At 44.5% G+C, this 17,988-nt stretch overlaps 1 protein-coding gene and 1 long non-coding RNA gene across 15 annotated transcripts in view; one reads left to right on the top strand and one right to left on the bottom strand.

Annotated features, from left to right (window-relative positions):
• DNM1 (dynamin 1) overlaps positions 1-17,988 on the bottom strand; it is a 139,441-nt gene that overhangs the window by 34,331 nt on the left and 87,122 nt on the right. For all 14 annotated transcript variants that reach the window (XR_015948767.1, XR_015948764.1, XR_015948762.1 and 11 more), the window contains one exon: positions 16,397-16,510. Coding sequence is in view for 8 of the 14 variants with exons in the window: in XM_088665336.1 (XP_088521462.1) it covers positions 16,397-16,510 (114 nt within the window). In the remaining 6 variants the exon portion in view is untranslated. The remainder of the gene's footprint in view (positions 1-16,396; positions 16,511-17,988) is intronic.
• On the top strand, positions 1,859-17,908 carry LOC148686669 (uncharacterized). The gene is made up of 3 exons (XR_015948768.1): positions 1,859-1,990; positions 2,650-2,782; positions 17,795-17,908. It is a non-coding gene; the product is annotated as an uncharacterized LOC148686669 (long non-coding RNA).

Here is a 17,988-nt window from a genome sequence, read left to right on the forward strand (position 1 = left end):
TTGGTCTGAGTCGAAGCAAAATAAAAAAAAAATCCTTCAGTAGCACCTTAAAGACCAACTAAGTTTTTATTTTGGTATGAGCTTTCGTGTGCATGCACACTTCTTCAGATACACACTTGTGTGCATGCACACGAAAGCTCAAACCAAAATAAAAATTTAGTTAGTCTTTAAGGTGCTACTGAAGTATTTTTTTTATACAGTAGAATAAGGGAGGGTGGGGGAGGTGAGATTTGTGTGGTTCCCCCCCCTCTCTCTGTGTGCCTCCCTCCCTCCAGCATCCTTTATGGGGGGTTGTGAAATAAAGATAACAACAATGATAATAATAAAAAGTTCACACCCTCCCCACACCCACCGCTTGGATGCTGGCATATTCAGCTTTGGAGCAAAATGAAAGTGGATGGATTTCCCTGCCTCTCTGTATGTTCCTGTTGTTCACGTGACAAAGATGCTTCACGCCTTAGAGCAAGGGGTGGTACCAGTGGCCCCCCAAGTGATGGAAGGACCCCTAGCTCAGTGGTGGAACATCCATTTTGCATTGCATTCAACCTCTAGAACTTCCATTTAGGGCTGGGAAAGACTCTTGCCTGAAATGCTGGAGAGCTAGCTGCTGCCGGCCAGTGTAGACAATGCCAAGTTGGATAGACAACAGATCTGTGTTGATAAGGCAGCCAAGGATGCTCCTGTTCTGAACTACAACTACATCACCCCTGGTCATTGGCCAGGCTGGCTGGAGCTGATGGCAGTTGGAGTCCAACAGCCTTAACTGGACTGAAGCCTCTCCACCACTGCCTTAGACTGGCTTGAGAGCTCAGGTTTGCAATATGCCTTTCACAACTGCCTTCCTGTAAAAGACCAAAGGGTGTCCTAAATTGGTTGATGCAACTTAAGGCAGAGGCTCAAATGCCTGCTCCAACCCGGGCACATGCATGGCCAACTCTACTATTTTGCCTTTCACCTATTTTTATGCGACTGCAGTTCAGCCCCTTGCTGGAACTTCTGCTTGTTTCAAGGAACAAGAGGGAGAAGAAAGAGAGAGAGACTGTGACTGACTAGCACCTGAGCTGGACGGTTGATGCAAGTGAGACAGCAAGGGCAGGTATGCAGGCTGATGTCTGATTCCCATTACAAGCCAATGATGCTCTTTTCAAAGCAGTGTTTCTCAACCTTGGGTCTCCAGCTGTTGTTGGACTCTGCCTCCCATCGCCCCTAGTTAGCTGCAGCAGTGGTCAGGGATGATGAGAGTTGTAGTCCAACAACAGCGGGGGACCCAAGTTTGAGAAGCACTGCCCTAAAAGGAAGCCTTCCGCAGCCTGCTGCCCTCCAGATGTTTTGGGCTGTAACTCCCATCAGGGGCTATTCAAGGGTATGCTGTACCGGCACTTCTATTTTTGCTGTTGTTAAAAGTGTGGCACTTACTGTAATAACTTCATGGTGTGTACTGGCACCTATTTTTCAGGGGGGGGGACGACGACACACTGATTCCCATCAGCCCCAGCCAAAACATATGGAGGGCAGCAGATTGGAGAAAGCTGCCTTGTAGGATCTGAATGGGGAAAGTTTATATACAGTACTCTTGAGCAGATGACCCAGCTCTGCAAATGATCTTTGTTGCTCACTTCCCCTGAACAGATCATACTTGTGTAACTGCGCCAAATGCCTTGCATTCCACACTCCAGAAGTCAAGGAACGTGAGTATAATGCAAGAATGGTCATGGCGGGCCTCCGAAAAGCAAGGGGAGTGACCTGGGTCCTCCAGATCGGTTGCTAGTTTTGCTTCATCCCTGCTAAACCATGGATTCCAAATCTCCCCTTTTTCTGCCCCCACCCCCATCTTGTGTGTGCTGGTGGGTTTGCATATTGTGCATAAAGCGGCCTTTATCCCTGCAGCAACTGAGAGGAAATAGAGCACATGGCCCTTGGAACATCTGGAATCGCTACACGGGAGCCGCGCACCAGAGGGAAGACAACATTCCTTGAGTTTCCATCCAAGGTATGGAGCCTTCTTTTCCCCTCCCTCGCAACCTTATCCACCAGGCAGCTCAGTTCCTGTCGAACTTTGACCTTCCCAGCAGCTGGCAAGCTCCTCCTTCAAGCCTAGTTAGTTTTGCACTGCCACGTCAATTGAGGCAGAAGTGCAGGAGGGAAGCAGGAGAAGGAAGGGAGGCGCAAAGACCAGAATGACGGAGCCACAATGAGTGCCAGATGCTGGGTGGGGATTGGAGGCCACAAAGGAGGTGTGTGGGAGGGAGCCAGATCACTCTCCTGGTAGCCAGAGGCTAACTGCAAAGGCAAGTGGCCAACGTGGGGCAAAGAAGCCTTGTGGCGGACCTGGTCACAAATGCCGCACTCCCCGGGCATTTGCTCTGGATGCCAAAGCAGAGTTGGAGTTCCTTTGGGGCAACAACAGAAGCAGCAACCACAAATACCAACAAAGCGTTTCACGGAAGCATTGTGTAGATACTTCGGGCCCAAGTGATCTTCTGCCAAGAGCTGACCAGATGCGGGGGGGTCCCTAAAAGGAGCTGAGGACCCGTAACTCCTCCACCTCCAGCACACGGCTGCATCTTCCAAGAGACAATTTTTCAGTTGGTGACAACTGTTTGCTTTCTTCGTTTATTTAATTTTGTTTCTATTTTCCCTCCCCCTAAGGAACCTGTGATATGGCCGAAGGGATCTGGGTGGTTTTCCATATGAAGAAGCTTGGAGAAGAAAGGGGCAGGATTCTGAGGATGCGGGGATCACCGAAGCTGGCGCCGATGTTTCTTCCCTGGCAGCTGGTAAAGTAAGCTGCCTTTTCTGACAGGACTTGGGCTCCCCATTGCCTGCTTCCTCCCTCTCTCTGTCTCTCTTACTTTTTCTCCCCTGCAAACAGTCAGCCCGGAGGCAGGAGCCCGGGAAAGAACTAAGTGCATCACCTGCTTGCCGGCTTTTTGGACTCAGAGGCTCCACTCCGTCTGCCCAGTGTTCGGACTACCTGTTCAGGACTACAAGATTGTACAGTAGTCTGCACATTGGTTAGGCTGTGCTGGGATATACCCCGTATGCTGCTGGCACTGTGCAGGGAAAGAGGTGCTTGCCTGGCCAAAGGAAAATCCTGCCTGGTTTCTCTCCCCATCCCAGTTTTCATCTCTGAACTTCACCTTTTCTTAGCTGTCTTGCTCCCTTCCACGTCCTGCCTCCCTCCCCTTGCAGACAGGCAGAGTGCTCTCTTCTTGGGTTTGCAGTGGGAGATGCAGACCAGAGAAAGTGAGATGGCAGGAGATATTTGGCTTGCGCAGGTTTGCGATGCAAGTTTTAGGGGGTCACAGTGAAGCAGAGTTAGCTGTCTACTAAGTACTAGAGATGCTTGCTATTAAGGGTTTGAATAATGGTGAGACTGGAGAAATCAGTATAAGTTGCATCTTCAGCTGAAAGCACTTGCGTTGAGCTATTTCAGTTGCTTTTGTTTGATTTGTTCATTGCACACAACCCCTCAGTTAGTTAAGAACTCTTCTGTGTGCTTGCTAGGATGGGAAGCTGAAAGCCGGCAAAAATGCTGCTCATTTTTTAAAAGCATCCGAAGGATTCTCAGAGCTCTCTAATATTGTTTCATTGTTTACTCTGGCACCTTTCTGCAACTTCAGGACAAATGTGGAAGAAAAGGGCTTATCCACACTTCCATTTGGTCCACATTTTATTCTGCTTGCCCCATGCTTTCTAGGCATGGTTCCAGTAGGCTTTTTGTTTGCCCTGCCGCTTTCCCCAGGAAAATCCACTCTTTGGTGCTGAACGTCAATCTGCAGGAAGCCCAATTTACATATGCTACAATTCAGCATTAAACAGTGGGTTTTACCTGCAAAAGCAGCAGGGCAAACGAAAAGCGTTTCAGACCCACGCCTATAGAGGATGGGACAAATGGAAGTGTGAACGGACCCAAAGAGGGAAGGAGAAAGAATCGCGGGCGATGGGGAAAGATTTAAAAGGAAATAAGATGCAGGGAAAGTGAACAAGTGCCAACCAATATGAATTGCTGCCATGTTATCTGCAAGGGGCTGAGAGTCAGAAAACAAAAGTGTGCTCTAGTACCTCAGAGGCACTGGGTTTCCATGGTGTGGGCTTTCCCAGACATCAGGCTCTTTCATCGGATGCCTGAAGAAACCCTGGCATCTGGGGAAAGAGGCTGGTGCTTCTCTGAGACCATTCCACAAGAAGTAATTCAGACCCTTGAGGAGCCACAGCAGTTTCCTGCCCTTTTTACCTCTTATCTGGGATGAGTTTTCAAGGCAGAAATTGAAAGCAGGGAAGGAAACTGTGATAAAATTCAGTTCAGCCACTAAGCTCTCTGGAGTTACTTCTGTCTTAATGACTGATGATGAAGCTCAAGAAGCAAAAGGGAGACAAACTGAGGAAATGAGAAAGCATTTCAAGCTGGCTGGGGAGTGTATATCCCCCCTTAAGTGGCTCTTGCAATAAACAAGAGGTTTAATTTAGCCAGCTGTCATGTTTGGATCCCTGCCCCTGGGTGGGCTTCCTTTTATCTTGTAAAAAGTGCAGAACACTTTTTGAATGTCTATGATGAGCGATGAAAGTTTAGATTAGCTTGTGTTCACTGTGCTTAAATCCTGTCACCTGAAAGAAAAATGGATGGGCGGCAAGATCCATTCCACGTTTTTCAATAACTGGAGCACCAAGTGAAATACACGGTGTGGTTTTGATTTTCACTCAATGGAGGCAAGGTATAATTTGGGACAGGGTCATCTAAGTCAGTTTTCAGCGTCAAAGTCAGGGCCTGGTATGGAACACCAATAAAAGGGAGAGCAGCTTTGGGCATGTACAGAGAGCTTTTCATATACTGCTTGGTAGTCACACCAGACCCTCAAACATCCAGCAGATGGAGAAGAGTTTCCAATGCAGAGGGGCTGGCTTCAGCTGCAGCATTTCCTGAAGAAATGAAGCCCCAGGAGAAAGTCACAAAACAGAGACCCCTACAAAAATATGCCTAACCCCACCCCACCTCAGAGGGTTTCAGTGATGGCAGGCCAAGGCACAGATGCATGCCAACTCAATGCTATTATGCAGAAGGGTAAAATGTCCACCCTTCTTAGTCATTCACACATCATCTTCTAAAGCCCATTTAATATGAATTAGCAACTGCCCATTAACATGCCTTAAGCACCAGTCAAAAAAGGTTAGAGAGTAGAAAAGAGGATGGATCAGTGCCTACTCCCTTCTAGCCATGTGCTGGAAGTAGTGGACTGTCTATTATAGTATTCCTATAACGGTGCAACCATTTGCACTCAGAAGTAAGTTCCATTTAATTCAATGTGGTTTGCCCCCTGGTTAAGTGGGGCAACTTAGAATAGAGGAAACGTTGGTGGTGGGTTTAAAATAAATAAATAAATAATTGTGCACATCTATGGAAGATTAATCGGGACGCTGGTGGCACTGTGGGTTAAACCACTGAGCCTAGGGCTTGCTGATCAGAAGGTCGGTGGTTCGAACCCCTGTGACGGGTGAGCTCCCGTTGCTCAGTCCCAGCTCCTGCCTACCTAGCAGTTCGAAAGCACGTCAAAGTGCAAGTAGATAAATGGGTACCACTCCGGCGGAAAGTAAATGGCATTTCCGTGCGCTGCTCTGGTTCGCCAGAAGCGGCTTTGTCATGCTGGCCACATGACCCGGAAGCTGTACACCGGCTCCCTCGGCCAGTAAAGTGAGATGAGCGCCGCAACCCCAGAGTCGGTCACGACTGGACCTAATGGTCAGGGGTCCCTTTACCTTTACTGAAGATTAATCAGTGGCAACTAGCTCTACCTTTCACCTGACACTGAAGATTAATAACAAGCAAAAAGCTGAGTCAGAGAGGTTACTGGGATGAATCAGCGCTAGCATATCCCTGTTCTTCTTTGCCCATCAACCTCTCTGCCTATCATCAATGTACAGGCAGCTTCCCCATTTACGTGTGTTCAATATGTGCATGACTGTGTATTCGCACATTGTGCTGAACCCGGAAGTGATCCAGAAACATCATAAAGATGACACTGAAATGTCACTAAAATGGCAGACCAGGGGCAGGAGCGGAACGGGGTGTTTGCAGGCTTTTTCAATGGGTTTCAATTGTACGTGATTTCATCGGTGCCTGGGAAAGTGACCCCCACATAAATGTGGGGCTACTTGTACTGTTTTAGATGCGAGTTGAATACTTTTTTACTTTAGCACACCTGCCCAGACATATAATTTTGTTATGCAGAACTGCTTTTAAAGTTTTCCTGTTTTTATTATTGATAATTATTTTGCATTATTTTGCAGGCACTACTTTTTTTAAAAAAAAAACATTAAGCAGTATACAATTCCCCCCCTACATAAAATAAATACACTTTACAAATGTTTTGTCCCCACCAACACACACATTTTCTGAGCAGTAGGATAATGAGGGCAGCCCTTCCAGCTGAGATAGAGTCCAGCTGTTAGGTTTTGCCTCCCATCATGGCCAATGGTCAGGGATGATGGGAGCTGTAGTCCAGCAACGTCTAGAGAGCTGCAACCCACTGCCTATCACTCAGAAGTAAACTGCCCCTAAACCAAAAGCAAGCTGGTGGCCGTTACCACCAGCTATCAATTAATTACATGCTGTGTGAAGGAATGCTGTCCCGATTTTCAATCCAATTGATTTACTTATGTTTGGCGGGGATGCGGGAGAGTGGCTGCCCCCAGACTCTGGAAACTCCCTCCCTGGAGAAGCCAGACAGACTCCCCCCTTGCTGTCCTTCTGCCAACAGGTAAAGGTCGCTTTATTCTGGCAGGAATGTGGGACCTGACTGCTTTTAAATGTGTTGTTCTATTTTTACTATCTGTATTTTAATAGATTTATTTTTTAATGATTTCATTTCCATTGTAGTTTAATTGTTTTTCTAACAATTATATTTTAGCTTTCTATGCTTTATCTGTGTTTGTTTAATTTTTTTATAAGCATGCCTTGAGTCCTGGCTCTGGGGAAATGTGGAGTATAAAATAAAACAACAACACATTATTTGTTAAATTTATATGAATGGAATGCTTTTTAAAAAAACATATCCCACTTTTCCATGCAAAATGCCAAATTTTCACTGGGCCCCAAGTTCTAGTATTGTGAGAGAGGGAGAAAAACTTCACTTTATCCACACCATACACTGTGTCACAAATCAAATCTTGCAAACTTTCCTCCCAGGTGAGTTGTTTCGGCCCCATGACCATTTTTGGTTGCCCTTTTCTGCATCTTCTCCTGCTCTACAGCATCCTGCTTGAGACACAGCAACCAGAACAGTGTGTAGTATTACAACCATGGTGCCAGGCCCCTTACACATGGCCTCCCCATAAGTTTGTTTAAAGGCAGTTTTATTTCCAATCCCTTTCACAATAATCTCTACCACTGAATTCACATACAGCTCTTGCCAAAGTCCCTGTCTTCTACTAGCAGCTTATTGCATTGTTTCAGGAAGCCTTGAGGAAGAGGGAACAGTCTGGTAGCATTTGGAATGGATTTGCCTTGAAAGAGGAGCGAAGCACCATAACGCGTGGTGACTGGACTTAGTCCCAGGTTCGTCTGCATAGGACTGGGACTTTGGAGGACAATGCAAAGTCCTGGCATTAAGCAGTCTCCTTTTACAATGTGCTGCTGGTGGCAGGATGGGTCTAAGAGTCCCTTATGAAACAGCGCCACTGGATACTGGGGGCACCTCATGAAGAGAAACAACTGGGCAGGTGAGATCACTTCCACAGCACCCCACCTGGTCAACCCACTGGAAGCAATCGGTTCCTAGCTGAAACTATTGCTTCAGCGAATCTACTGCACTATGGCTCTCTACAGATCAGGGATCCAGCCCGTTGGGAGGCTGACAAAGGAAAAGAAAATAGCAAGAGAATCCAAAAATAAGAAGGGCTCTTGGACGTAGGGCAGTGTAAGGAGTCAGCTTTCTGCCCCCGCTTGGCAAGTCTGTCTAACCCCATCCATTTCCCCATTACACACCATCAGCCACTCCCTTCACAGCAGGCAAGAAACCCATCTATGCTAAGACTTTGGCCCTTTAAGACCCTTTTACATTCCAACCCTTTCCTTCAGCGGTGGGGCGGGGGAGAGGGGGGGGAACAAGGCAGCTTTTGCAGGCCGGGTTTTGCTAATGGGGCCCAGATGTTTTCACCACCTAGTCTGGTTGCCCAGCTCCACTGCAGCGGGGTGGGAATAGGCTGGGCTACTCTCAAGCAGGAGAGGTGCCTTGTTTGGCTCAATGGCCAACCTTGCTCTGCTTCTCTCGTGTAGAATAAAGCAGCACTTTGGTTTAGCCACCGCAGAGAGCTTGGGACAAAAAAAGCACAACATAACCTTACAAAAGAGGGGGTGTGGTAGGGGGTTCAAGCCCCCTATTGTGTGTATGTGCACACGGACTCACATACAAATGCACATAGCCCTCAAAAGATAATTCATGGAATCCTCAGTATGTTAATTTAAGCAAGAATTTAAGCAAGAAGGAAGAACCTTTGATATCCATTAGGCTGGGTATTAAATTGGGTGGAGGGGGATTCCAAAACAAACTAACCTGATATTATTATTATTATTATTATTATTATTATTATTATTATTATTATTATTATTTCAATGCCACCCTTCCTCTGAAGATCACAGGGTGGCTTACAATATAAAAACACAAAAATGTATACCATAATAACAATCAATATAATTATGGTATACACCTCCACATAGTTTAAAAGACCATAGATTGATTAATTAACCAAAGGCTTGGGAGAAGAGAAGTGTTTATAACTGCCACCTAAGGATATGCCTTTCTTAGCAGGGAGCCACTGCAGAAAAGGCCCGTTCTCATGTTGCCAACCTGCAGACCTCTCGCAGAGGAGGCACACAAAGAAGGGCCTCAGATTATAATTGCAGGATCTGGGTCATATGTGGAGACTGTCCTTGAGGTATTGCGGTCCCGAGCCATTTAAGCCTTTATAGGCCTAGAAACTAATCAGCAGCCAGGACTAGCGTTATATGCTCAAACTGTCTTGCTCCAGCGAGCAACCTGGCTGCTGAATTCTGCACCAATTGAAGTTTCTGAACTGTCTTCAGAGGCAACCCCACATAGAATGCATTGCAGCAATTTAACCTATAAATTAGATCTATACCTCCTGGGCTAATGTACAGATCAAGACACAATTTCAGAATTTGCAGTTGACCGAATTTTGCAATATTGTTCTCAGCTCAAAGAAAAGAACCAAAATCCATTTTTAAATAAAATAAAATCCTATTTTGGAATTTAGAAATGGATGCACTAAGATTAAATATATATATATTGTGATAAAATACATATCTATATATGAATTAAATTTTTCTGCAGATTTTTTTTTAAATTACAGATTAATATAGAGACAGGACTAAACAGTTTTATGAATGAACACATGTGAAATTGACACAGACCAAAACCTATCTATCCATTTATTATCCTGCCCGACACCCAGTGATCTCAGGGTGTTTCAGTCCACTGTCCCTCAGACCTTGTGGGGGCCCTGACTATACATATTTTTCGCAGGGGGGGGGCGAATTCCTATGCCCCACAAATAAGCCCAAGATGCATTTTAAAGAAAAGGACACATTCTACTCATGTAAAAACACGCTGATTCCAGGACCCTCCGCGGCGGAGGAGGCGACTGGGCCGGATCGTCCAGCAGTCTTCTGGAACGGATTACATTCGACAACCAAGGTTCCACTGTATTTCAAACAGTTGATCACATATTGTAGGCCATGCAGCCTTTTCTGGTAATTCTCTAATTCATCACCCTGGCTTTTAAATTGGTGGGGCCCAGACAACTATATTGAAGAGTAACTGAACACAGCAAGAGCGGAAGGAGACCCAGCTAGATCATGCCAATGGTCAGTGCTTTTAAAAAAGAAAAAGGAAAAGGAAAATGGTGCTGGTACTAACCATGAAGTGGTTACAGTAAGTGCCACACTTTAAACATAGGCTGGGGGGAAGTTGCTGGTACCCCCTTGAGTACCCCCCCCCCAAAAAAGCACTGCCAATGGCTCTTCTAGTCCAGCAGAATTGACTGTGGTCAACTAGATACCTGTGGGGAACCTGCAAGCCGAGCCCAAGCAGAAGAACACTCCCCACCCCCCTGGGGTATCCAGGAGCCGTATTCAGAAGCACTTCCTGCCTCAACTGTGGAGGCAGAGCACAGCCATTGTGGCTAGTGACCACTGATAGCCTTCTCCTCCGTGAAATTTGTCCAGTCCTCTTTTAAAGCCATCTAAGTTGGTGGCTACCGCTGCTTCCTGTAGGAGAGAGTTCCATAGTTTAATCGTGTGCTAAGTGAAGGACACCTGTCCTCAACCTTCCAACATTCAGCTTTCTTTGATGCCCACAAGTTCTCCCCCTTACAAGAGGTGGATAAAATATTTTCTCTCTCCATTTTTTCCATGCTATGCATAATTCGACAAACTTCTATCATGTTGGCTCTTCCTCGCCTTTTCTCTAAATTAAAATGTCCCAAGTGCTGCCCCCTTTCCTCCTAAGGGAGTCTCTCCATCCCCTTGATCATTCTGCTTGGCCTTTTCTGAACCTTTTCTAACTCTACAATGGCAGACTGAGTAGGGAGCCTTCAGCGACGTTATGGTGGTGGCAAGTCCTTGGGCAATGGCCCATGCTAATAAGATCAGGCAGAGGTGTTACAAATGTGTTCTGTTTTCACCTGTGAAATGCCAGAGGTTATGGCACTCTCCATGAACACTGGAGACAGCTGGCACCCAGGAGCACCTTTCATTGTAAAGCCAACAAGCTGAAAGGCATGATCTGCAAAAAATAAATAAATCCCAGGGCTCTCTATGAATTCCTACTAAAATATACTGCTTTGCTTCCAAGTGGAGTTCAGCTCCAGACTTCCAAGTGAAAACTGCTTATGTTTCCCTCCAAAGAGGCCAAGAAGTGGAACCTTTGAAAGAGGAGGGGTGTGTGGGTGTAGGGATATGGTGCTGAAGTGGAGCAGGGGGGGCGGAAATGAAAACATGTTCCCCCTTCCCCTTTCCACTCTGGTTGAAACAAAGGCCCCTTTCTTCTGCTCAGCTCCTGACCCTTCAGCACTGGGGTCTCCCTGCATTTATTCAAGGGGTGGTGGCTGGCAGGTAGCTGCCTTAATTAGGCAATGCTGCCTCTCGCCATCCATCCAGAAGGGAAACAATACAAACCTAGCTGGTATTCAGCCCGGGGGCTGCCCTCACCCAAGGATTAAAAGGAACTGCTATCCCCACACATCTCAGCCCCAATCCCTGCAGCTGGAACTAGTTAAAATGGCTTTTGTTTCTGAACTGCAGTCATTCCCATCACCTCTGAGTAACTGGGGGATTCTGGACACCTCTGGAATCCAGATGCAGAGGCCAATTTGACATCTAAACCCAATGTTTGTGTCTCTCACACTTTCCTGCCTTCACGCCTAACTCTGAGGGGGATGGACAGCGAGGCCATATCAATTTGACAGAGCTATGCTGTCTTGGAAGCTTTGTGTCGGCAGCAATGGGGTGGGTGATTGATACTGCCATACGGACACCTTTGATAACCAAAGTGCTATTAATTTGTGCTTGCCCATCTGATGGATGGGCGGAGATCTCAGAAGGAAGGGGTGCTGTCTCAGGAGCTGCCTAACCAGAAATAAGGGCCATCCACTGTGTACACTGTTGGTCTGAAATGCAGCTATCCTTTATGATAAATCCATGTGGTTTGAAATAAGGAACATCTGGAAACATAGCACTGTACTCAAGTTACAAGGGAGAGGCCACTCTCCCCATTACTCCCTTTTCATCAGGCAGAACTGGAAAGGTAGCTAGGGGCCATTTCACACATGATGTTTTATTTACCTAAACAGATTTGGGGGACGGGGCAGGAATAAGTACACCATCATGTGTGAAGACAGTGCACTCATCTTATTCAATTCCTTGGAGGGTCCTGCAATGGGAACAGGTGCATTTTTACTTGGCAAAAGAAGAAAGAGCAGTGCACTATGTTAAAGATCAACAGATTTTGGGGGGATGTATTTTGGTATATACACAATTTATATATCTGTTAGGCTGCAAGCCTATACCTGCTTACCTAAGAATAAACACACTGAATTCAGTAGGATTCACTTCTCAGAGGGTTGCACTGTTAGGCTCTAATGTGCTGCAATGTGTTTTAGCAACATCCTTTTAACTCTTTGCTATTATCCACATTTAAAACCTGCAGATGTTCATCTTAAAACTTGGATAACACGTTTTTAAAGCTTTTTGACTGATATAGTATTGGTGGGGGAGAAAGATTTCGTTTTACTTTTATTCTTGTAAGCTGCCCAGACTCGAGCTTTTCTTTTCTTTGTGGCAACAAAAAGATCTGATGAATAGAAACATGGTCCTTAGTGCCAAATCAGAGCAAAGAAAACCCAGTTGCTGTTCATTCTGATTCAGTACTAAATACAACAACAACAAAACCGTTTATTTTGAGGACCATGCCTGTACACAAATATCAACACAACAATAATTAAAAATGTTAAAATTCATTACATACTATCCCAACAAAACCTTCACCCCACAAAACAGAAAGAGACGAAAACAAGCAACGAGTTAAACAGACGATGAAGGGGTCTTTGCTTTATCATCCATAAATCTTTCCCTGGCTTTCATGGCCTTCATCACAAAGACCGCTACCACATGGGTTATTCGTGGGTTAGCATCAACTAACAAAAATTTTACTCTATCTTCAGGATTGATTATAGAGTTGGGTATAGTTTGCAGCATTGCGTCTCTAAAGCCTGAGTAAATGGGGCAATAGAGGAGGTAATGTATAAGATCCTCTTTAATTTTCATGAAGCAAGGGCATAAACGGTGTTCTGTTGGGATTTTTGTAAATCTACCAGTCAGGTATGCAGTTGGCAATGTTTGAAACCGGGCCATGGTGAAAGCTCTCCGAAGGGTGGGATCCGTGATATCCACCAGGTAGTTGGCACAGATTTTGACTGCCTTTACTTGGGGAAACCAGTAGGAAAACCCAGAATTTTTTATCTTTGTGGTGTCTAAAAAGGCGTCTTTTTCAAAGATCCATTCCTGAACTTTATCAGGGCTCCACAGTTTGAGAGTATTGAACTTGGGTAGATTGTATCTGGATACAATATCTAATAGGTTTTGATGCCAAGTTGTATTATGTTGTGAAGATACAAAGGCTTGTTTAGCCAATAAGGTGTTTGAGGCATCTGCGAGATTGATGAAAAAAATGCAGAAATCTTAAGTGGGCCCTGGCAGACACAGAAGGTAATCCTACTTCCACTCTTAAGAAGGCTGCCGGAGTACCCTGAGGGAGGCCTAGAATTCTTCTGAGATAATTTTTTTGGAAGATTTCAAGCCGTTCTAGCAGCTTCTGATTCCATCCCCAGAGTTCTACCCCATATAGCATCTGGGGAATCACTTTTCCAACAAAAGCTTTTAGTGCCAGGATCACCCTCGTATAAAAAAAGCTGAGCAGAGCACCGATTGTCCTACGTGTTAGAAGGGTTACAGCCTTGAAGTGGGCAAGCCAGCTAGATGTAGCTTGGAAAGTGATACCAAGATATTTTAAAAAAGGACACTGTTCAATTATGTGTTCATCTAAAGACCATCTAAATGTGTGGCGAGCTCTAGTAAACACCGCAATTTTGCTTTAGATAAATATTGTACTAAATATTGGGTTTCCCTGGGGGAAAGTGGCAAGGCAAATGGAGATGTAGACAGGTCTTTTTCGGGGGAACTCACAGGCACTCAGTTCTGCACATCCCATGTGGGTGTCATTGCCCTTATAAGAGAATGATGAAGGTATTCATGCTTTTTTTCTAGATAAATAGCACTGGGTGTAGATGAGCGCTAAACCGTGTACTTTCCTCAAAAAACTAGGACCAATGGCATTTACTGTGTTTCGACTCAACATCAGGAGGAGCCCTTAGACTTAGGAAGAGCTTTCCCAATACTGAATCCAAAAACCTTCCTGTGCAATTGTTTTGTGTGCAATACATGTTTGTCACTAACCTACAGTATGTGCCTATCACGTGACCTTCTTCATGAATGGGAATCTGTTGGGCTGCTGGCTCCAGGCTCCAAAAGGGCTCATACGGTAATGTTTGGGCAGAAGGGGAAATTCTGCTAGGTGCGATTGTCATCACTACAGCAGTTTCACCAGGTGAAATTTTCAGACTTTCAGTTGTTTGCAATGAGCAAATCAAAGAAAAGCAATTGAAATAGCTCAACACAACAGGTGCTTCTAGTGGTTCCCCCAAATTCAGTTGAAATTGCAACTTATTTTGGCTTCTCCAGTCTCACTATTATTCAAACCCTTGAATGGAATCCCTGTAAATTTTTATGATAAACCTGATTTGCAATGGGAGTTGAATAATTTTGATTGCAACTGTACATGCTTGCTGAATAAGCCATTTTCTGCAAACAAACAAACAAACAAACTCTATAATCATACATTTTATGCCACTCTCTCTTAAAGGCCCACATTTTTGTGCCTGTAACTTGGTTGGAGAAGTTCGGGAAAGTGCAAATCTTGGATGGCTGTTTTTTAGTTCTCATAAAGTGCAGATTAGGGAGCTTTAAAATGCAAACCAAATCTAGTTTCTCCACCATCCCTACTATAGAACCATCAACATATCTCCCAGTCTTTATCTTCTTTTCGCCCTAAAACTGCCATTACCACCCTTTCAGCTGCCCTCAACTCTGCTGCCCAGATCCTGACAGATGAGAGATTCAAGTAGGGAGGTAACCTATTTGAAGGGCTGCTATTTTGTTCCCTTTATAGTAAAACAAAACCTTTATAGTAAAAGGAACCCTCAGTCTGATTTCAAATCCCCAAACCTTCAAACATAAGCTGGACAGAGGAAATCCTTGTTAGAGTCTGATTTATTTTCTACACATTCCAATCTGATTTATTAGACAGGATGTGGCTAGGGAATTTGCCTTGTAGAAGCAGCCGTTATGGCTCATTCAAAACAATACTTTTCTCTCTCTCTCTCTCGCTAAAGACTCGCTATACATTTTGAAATCATGAGGTGCACCAGCTACTTCAAACCCTTAGATAGTCCACTTGTGGCTGCGTTTCCCTCCCTCCCATGTGTGTGTAAATATATCTGTATTTTATTTCATTTTACCTTATTAAAAATAAAAAAATAAAAATCTAGCCCTCTGATCATCCACCAAGGGGATGCAATAACATAAAACTTAAACAAGTGAAAATAACACAATTCACAAAACAACTGAAATATATTACAGTTAGCATACAATCATAAAGCTGCTCTAGAGCTACATCTCTCTCCCATGGACTGGAAAAAAATAGAACCCCACAAGTGCCTGGGTAAATAAATATGTTTTAAGCTGGTGCCAAAATGAGATAAAAGTTGCTACCAGCTGGACCTCAAAGGGGAAAACATTCTGAAAAGGAAGGCCCTGCTTTCCCAATTGCACAATGAACTTTTTGACCAGTGAAGGAATTCTGAAGAGGGTTACCTCTGACAATCTTAAAATGGGCCTGCTAAGCACCCCCTAGGGCAATTAGGAATTTGACCCTATTTTTTAAATAATACAGAAATGACAATAAACACTTTTAAAAAACAACAACAGCATATGTATAATGCAAAAATGTTTTCAAAACTTACCCGCAAGAATGTCTAGAAGTCAGTTTAAAGGAAGGGAGAGATGAAGATGTGAGCACACTAGTGAGAGTGAAATAATGCTGCCCTCTTCAAAAATTCAGTTGCCAGACCCAATAATTTTAGGTGCCAGTGGATTCTTCCACCTATCCTGCTATGATTGACACCTCCCTTTTCAACTCATTCCTGTTGTGCTGAAGTCGGTTAGTTCAGTTTACTTCGTGCTGAGCAAGTCACATAACTATTTTAACACAACTTCCAAGTTGGTAACTCCTCACAACACTTCCAGAAGTAGGTTAGAGAGAGGAAGTTCAGAGGCATGGTAATTCACACAACCAGCTCACCACAGTGTACATTCAAACAGAAATTGACTTCACCATGTAATGTCAAAGTACTGAGTTCAAGATTATCACAATCGACCCACAGACTGATTTGGGGTGACATGGAAGGGGGAGAACTCAGTTCGTAAGACCTGAAGTGTCTGATAAGCTACAACAATATATGGTGCTGCTGAATTTTGTGGACTCCAAAAGTGGATCCATGAGCCGCCAAGATTCTTTATTTTAAAATGTGTAACGCCTCTTTTTTATGAACTTCCTCCACAAAGCTGCTTACAATATCCAGTAAAAACCAACTCCACCTGACAATACAATGTATTTTTTAAAAAATACAAAATACGGTACAACTAAACAATAAAAGTCCCTTGATGGCAATTCAGAAGGAACAGAAAACACCAACAGAGAGTCCTTACCTCATCGTCCTTGTACCATGAGAGGTTCTCAGCTGTCAGGACGAACCAATACTCTTTGGAGCCACCTTTCATTATGCCAATGTTGTTGATGGTGAGCCAGCCCTTGCGGATCACCTGTGTTATAAAAACATATCATCGTTACGCATGCCAGCAGCTGACTCAGAGGATAAGAAGAGAATGGCATTACACACACAAACATAGCAGCATATCAAACAGCAGGGCCGGTCCAAGAGCTGCTTGGGTATCCTCTATGGAGGATGAACCTAGGCCAGCAAACTGAGACCTGCTTAAAAAACAGGAGAAAGAGCCGGACCAAGTAGGCAAGAACTTGCTTATCTTAGCTCATATATCCTCTGCCAAGAACACATGAGGAAGGCTCTAGGGTAGAAAGCTACAGGGCTGCATCAAAACCTCTGGTGCCTTTGCCAGACACCAGAAAACAAATCATAGCAAGCAGTCCAAGTCTGAAGTTAGGAAGGTACACACCATTCAGCAAGACTTGGAAGGGGAAGTCTTATTGGCTTGCAAGGTGAGTATTAAAAAGGCATTACACAGAGCAGAATCCAGGGCTATGCTGTTCCAGAATAAAATAAGAGGAACATCTGAATAACAACAGGCATCTGGGAGCCCCAGTTTTTCCATTCTTGATGGTGGGGGTAAACAGGGCTCTGTGTACTCTGTTACTCAGTACAAGTGCAGGGAACCCCCACACTCACAACTCAGTTTTCATTTTGTCAAAGGAAATTTCTACCTCAAATGACTACCAAAATAGATTTGGAAATGTGTTGGCAATATCCAGCAAAATCTCAGGAGTTATATCAGCATTTCCAGTGATCGTCAAATGTGGTTTCAGGACCACATGCCAACTCTCCTTTATATGAATTAAGGATGCAGAAATTGGCATCCCCTGACATATGCCAGGTTGAAGAGTTCAGCATATCTTTGCAAGGTACCTGTATTGCTTTGGCACCGTTTTTTAAAATCTGCAGTACACACAACCGTGTTTAGGCCCCACTCTGTAGCAAAGATTGAGTAGATCAAACAAAACAAAAGAGGATTGCAATCAACAAACAATTGAGTTAATAGCATTTTAAAAAAAACAACCAGTGAGTATCTGGAAGCAAAGGTGCATCTGGAATTCATATCCTGGATTTAATATGTGTTTGTGTGTGAGAGACAGACAGAGAGACACAGACAGAGAGAGTGCTGCACTTGGGGGATGCATTGTCACTATCACCAAGAAACAATCAGCCTGCAGCAAACTACATTCTGAAAAATCTTTTAGCATGAAACATCTGTGTTCCACGAGGAAAACTGAGTACTACAAAGACCAACACAACTGCTAAACTGACTGATTTTCTTTCTTTCTCTTTCTTTCTTTCTTTCTTTCTTGTGAAGACAATTGCACAACTACTGCCTCTCATTCTGAAATAGCAACACCGCTATCAACATGCTTATCTACGTCAACACTCTGCAAGTTGTGGTAAGCTACAGCTAGTGATCTGCCATGACCATGCCAATGGCCCCCGCATCCTCTCCTAGCACGAGGTGGGGGAAATAAGCCATAGTCCCTGACTTAACCTTTGGTCTCA

The sequence above is a fragment of the Zootoca vivipara genome, chromosome Z2 (assembly GCF_965207765.1).
Source record: "Zootoca vivipara chromosome Z2, rZooViv2.hap1.1, whole genome shotgun sequence".
NCBI lineage: Eukaryota > Metazoa > Chordata > Lepidosauria > Squamata > Lacertidae > Zootoca > Zootoca vivipara.